General features: G+C 40.7%; 1 protein-coding gene across 1 annotated transcript in view; it reads right to left on the bottom strand.

Annotated features, from left to right (window-relative positions):
• TBC1D25 (TBC1 domain family member 25) overlaps positions 1-5,575 on the bottom strand; it is a 19,500-nt gene that overhangs the window by 12,303 nt on the left and 1,622 nt on the right. The window contains exons 2-3 of the mRNA XM_077752975.1: positions 5,168-5,277; positions 4,073-4,227 (exon numbers count right to left, since the gene is read on the bottom strand). Of these exons, the coding sequence (XP_077609101.1) occupies positions 4,073-4,227; positions 5,168-5,277 (265 nt within the window). The remainder of the gene's footprint in view (positions 1-4,072; positions 4,228-5,167; positions 5,278-5,575) is intronic.

Here is a 5,575-nt window from a genome sequence, read left to right as displayed (position 1 = left end):
TGCTGACTGCCAGCCCAGAGCCTGGAGCCTGTTTCAGTCTGTGACTCCCTCTCTCTCTGACCCTCCCCTGATCACGCTGTCTCTCTCTCTCTCTCTCCTAGAAATAAATTTAAAAAAAAATTAAAAAAAAAGAGCTAAGTGTACTTATGACAATGTTCATGGAGTGAGATTTATATGTTAAAAAAGAAAATAATAAGCAGGGGTACCTGGGTGGCTCAGCTGGTTGGGCGTCAGGACTAGCTCAGGTCATGATCTCATGGTTCGTGGGTTCAAGCCCTGCGTCGAGCTCTGTGCTGACAGCTCAGAGCCTAGAGCCTGCTTCAGATTCTGGGTCTCCATCTCTGTCTACCCCTCCCCTGCTCATGCTCTCGCTCTCTCTCTCTCTCTCTCTCTCACAAAAATGAATAAACATTAAAAAAAAATTTAAAGAAAATAATAAGCACATAAGAAGAAAATGTAGGAGAATATTTGTACAAGCTTGTGGATGGGGAAGATGTTCCAAAGAGGAGATACTCAGAAATCATAAAGCGATGTGTGTGTATATACATCTCCACTGTTATTCAACACAGTGTTGGAAGTCCTAGCCTCAGCAATCAGGCAACACAAAGGAATAAAAGGCATCCAAATTGGCAAGGAGGAGGTCAAACTTTCACTCTTCGCAGATGACATGATACTCTATGTGGAAAACCCAAAACACTCCCCCAAAAAACTGCTAGAGCTGATCCCTGAATTCAGCAAAGTTGCAGGATATGAAATCAATGTACAGAATTTGGTTGCATTTCTATACACCAATAATGAAGCAGCAGAAAAAGAAATTAAGGAATCGATTCCATTTAGAATTGCACCAAAAACCATGAAATACCTAGGAATAAACCTAACCAAAGAGGTCAAAAATCTATACACTGAGAACTATAGAAAGCTTATGAAAGAAATTGAAGAAGACACCAAAAAATGGAAAAATATTCCATGCTCATGGATTGGAAGAACAAGTATTATTAAAATGTCAATACTACTCAAAGAAATATACATATTCAGTGTAAACCCTATCAAAATAACACCAACAATCTTTCACAGAGCTAGAACAAACAATCTTAAAATTTCTATGGAATCAAAAAGGCCCCCGAAAAGCCAAAGCAATCCTGAAAAAGAAAACCAAAGCTGAAAATTCAGGACTTAAGCTGTATTACAAAGCTGTGATCATCAAGACAGCATGGTACTGTCACATAAATAGACACATAGATCAGTGGAACCTAGAAATGGACCCACAACCGTATGGACAACTAATCTTTGACAAAGCAGGAAAGAATATCCAATGGAAATAAGACAGTCTCTTGGGACACCTGGGTGGCTCAGTCAGTTAAGCATCCCACTTCGGCTCAGGTCATGATCTCACAGTTGGTGAGTTGGATGGAGCCCCGCATCGGGTTCTGTGTCAACGGCTTAGGGCCTAGAGTCTGCTTTGCATTCTGTGTCTTCCTCTCTCTCTGTCCCCCCCGCCCCCCATCTTTCTCTCAAAAATAAATAAAACATTTAAAAAAAGAAAAGAAAAAAAGTCTCTTCAGCAAACGGTGCTGGGAAAACTGAACAGCGATATGCAGAAAAATGAACCTGGACCACTTTCTTACACCATACACAAAAACAAACTCAAAATGGATGAAAGATCTAAATTAAGACAGGAAGCCATCAAAATCCTGGAGGAAAAAACAGGCAACAACTTCTTTGTCCTTGGCGACAGCAACCTCTTACTTGACACATGTCCAGAGTTAAAGGAAACAAAAGCAAAAATGAACTATTGGGACATCAAGATAAAAAGCTTCTGCACAGCGAAGGAAACAATCAGCAAAACTAAAAGGCAACTGGCAGAATGGGAGAAGATATTTGCAAATAACATATCAGATAAAGAGTTAGTATCCAAAATCTATAAAGAATTTATCAAACTCAACACCCAAAAAACAACTAATCCAGTGAAGAAATGGGCCAAAGACATGAATAAAGACTTTTCCATAGAAGACATCCAGCTGGCTAACAGACCCATGAAAAGTTGCTCAACATCAGTCATCATCCCTCAAAAAATTAAAAATAGAACTACCCTACAATCCAGCAATGGCCCTACTAGGTATTTATCCAAAATATACAGGAGTGCTGATTTGAAGGGGCACGTGCACCCCAATGCTTATAGCAGCACTATCAACAATAGCCCAAGTATGGAAAAGAGCCCAAATGTCCACTGAAAGATGAATGGATAAAAATGTGGTATATGTGTGTGTGTGTGTACATACCATGGAATATTACTCGGTGATCAAAATGAATGAAATCTTGCCATTGCAACAATGTGGATGGAACTAGAGTGTATTATGGTAAGCAAAATAAGTCAGAGAAAGACAGATTATCATATGAATTCACTCATATGTGGGCTTTAAGAAACAAAACAGATGAACATAAGGGAAGGGAAGCAAAAATAACATAAAAACAGAGAGGGACACAAACCATAAGAGACTCTTAAATACAGAGAACAAACTGAGGGTTGCTGAAGGGGAGATGGGTGAGGGGATGGACTAAATGGGTGATGAACATTAAGGAAGGCACTTGTTGGGATGGGCACTGGTGTTATATGTAAGTGATGAATCACTAAATTCTATTCCTGAAATCAGTATTACACTATATGTTAACCAACTTGGATTTAAATTAAAAATAAATAAAAATAAAAGAAGTTCCTGTCTCTGGCTACCTGTCGTTTTCCAATTGTCTCTCTGCCCATCTCTGTCACTATCTTTCTCTCTGTCTCCAGTTTTTTTCTCTGTCTCTTCCCTGCCTTTCTTTTTCTCAAGGCTGCCAATCTTAACAAGCTGGTAATTTCACAGAATCAAATGGTTAAGAGCAAGGACTCTGGAGCTAGTTCAGCCACCACCTGGGTTCAAATACTGCTCTTCCACTTACTGTCTGTGTGACATGCACAAGTCCTATCCCCTCTCTGAGCCTCAGTTTCCTCATCTATAACATAGGGAAAACCATCACGGCTACCAACTAGGACTGTTGTGACAACTGAATGAATATTATGTGTATAGAACGGTCCTAAGTGTTTGACACAGGTTAGCTATTTATGTTAGTATGACATCAATAAAATACCTTGGTCATCCCAAATGGGCATGTGAATTCCTGAGGATTCCACTCCACACTTTTTATTAAAAAATTTTCAATCTACAATAAAGTTAAAAAGATGAATACAATGAACACCTCTATGTCCTTCATCTAGCTCCCCTAACTGTTCACATTTTTGCCACATTTGCTTCATCTCACTCCATATATATAGCAATTTTTTTTTTGAATTATTTGCAGACATTATGACACTTTATCTCTTAATAGCTAACGGTGTTTTTCCCGAGAACAAGGACATTTTCCTTTGGTACCATACCCAGGATATTTAACATTGATACAATATTAGCATCCAATATGTGGTTCATAATTGAATTTTTGGGTCCCTGTCTTAATTTATCCATGTGCTCCCAGGAAACAACATAGGCAAGAGTCAGGGAACAAACATGAGAAGAGAAGAAGTGGCTGAGAGATCAAGGCAGTGATGAATGAGTAAGATTGCAAACAATGAGCATGAGTCAGGATGAATGAATAAATACAACCATCATTATTATAATCAGTATTGTTATATTTATGTGTTATTATAACAGAGACATACAATACCATACTTCTATTGTTATACTGCATCATATACTTATAGTCTATATCACTAGATTATACGTTATAACAGTAAGTATAATATAATAATTATGGTTGTTAGAGGTAATACTTTTTGAGGTTTCACTATGCAACCATGCACTGTTCATTTTACATGAATTTCTCTGTTTGATCCTCACAATGGCCCGAAGATTCCATTTTTTCTACCTTACAGGTAAAGAAATTGAGGCCTAGTGGCCAAGCCAGCATTTGGACCTAGGATACATTCTTCCTAAGCCCACTGTGAGGGAGTGTATTGTAAGTGGTGGAGTCATCCTTTACAGAAAGGGTGGGTCCCAGAGCAGTGTCCCCCCACCCCCACCCCGGGGTGCCAGGTACTCACTGTCCTCAGTGGGCCGAATGTCTACCCGCAGCTGCAGGTAAGGTTTGGAGGCTGTGGCGAAGGCCGTGCTGAGGTCCCAGTCAGATAGGAGTGAGAGGTAAGTTTCCTGCCCGAGCCGATCCCGGCCTAGGTAGCTGATGCCAAAGTTCTTCTTCCTGGATAGAGGAAGTGCGGCGGCTTTCAAGTGCCCCAGTGCCCTAGCGGCCTCAGGGACAGTTTCCACAAGATACCAGGGAAGACAGAGACAATGATGAACAACTCCCTACCATGTGTTGGGTACTGTGCCAAAGACTGTGGGCAGCTTGAGGTCAGACTGTTTATCTGTACTTTGTTACACAAACGCAGAAACAGATACACAGTGTGCCTATATCTAGAGGGTACACTGAAAACTTAGATTATTAGTCCCCTCTAGGGAGGGTAACAGGGTAGTTCAGGGATAGAGGTGGGAAGAAAGCTGCCTTTCTACTGCGTACAAAATAAAGCAATCTGTATGTTTAGTTTTCACAACGAAAATATGTTTATGCAAAAAAGCCAAACAACAACTAAGAATTTATTCTTCACTTACACTTGGGCAAGTGTGATAACTAAGGTAACCATGGAAATAGCATTAAGTACCTATGGCTTTGGTATTCTTTGAATTTGCTACCACGTGCATGTATTCCTCCAAAATAACAACCACAACAAAATAACCATCACACCTGTCCCCAGAGACACCGCGTTTCATGTATCAGGTTGGCAAATTTTCCAATGTTTTCTAGTAACCAATGTTTCTGAGGAAAACAGGCATTTTATATGCTGCTGGTGAGACTGTAAATCACTAAAAAACCTGTCTGGAGAGCATTTTGGAAACATCCATTGAATTTTTAAAAAGCATACACCCTTTAACCCAGACATACCACTGCTAGGAATTTATCCTATGAGCAGATTTCCCCAAATATTCCCATATAGGCAAAAGTGGCAGTTCATTGGGGGACTGTTCGTAATAATAAAACAAAGTAACAAACAAAAGCCCTACCAAACAACAACTTAAAAGCCAAACAACCACTGTTGAGGTAGGTGGCCCAAGGGTTGGTCTCCCAGCATCCCATAACTCACCCGTTTAAGTCAAAGGCTCGGATGAGGATGTGCTGTAATACATCGAGCGAGGTGATCTGGGGGTCAACAGCAAAAGAGCGGAACTCAGGTGGCAAGAAGCTCTCACACTTCTAGGGAGAGAAGACACANCCCAATCCTTCTTTTAAAAAAAATTATTTTAGAGAGAGAGGGGTACAGAGGATCCGAAGTGGGCTCTGTACTGACAGCAGACAGCCCGATGAGGAGCTTGAACTCACAAACCACGAGATCATGACCTGAGCCAAAGTTGGATGCTTAACCAACTGAGCCACTCAGGCGCCCCCACCCAATCCTTCTTCTGTGTCCTCCCGATGGTTGTCAGGATCATTATGTCCAGTGTGGCCCCCATTAAATCAATACTCCATGCTGCACCAATTTGGCACATCTATC

Source organism: Crocuta crocuta, unplaced genomic scaffold, assembly GCF_008692635.1.
Source record: "Crocuta crocuta isolate KB4526 unplaced genomic scaffold, BGI_CrCroc_1.0 scaffold943, whole genome shotgun sequence".
Taxonomy (NCBI): domain Eukaryota; kingdom Metazoa; phylum Chordata; class Mammalia; order Carnivora; family Hyaenidae; genus Crocuta; species Crocuta crocuta.
The sequence above is the reverse complement of the archived record's forward strand: the minus strand, read 5'-3'. Positions and strand labels throughout refer to the sequence as shown.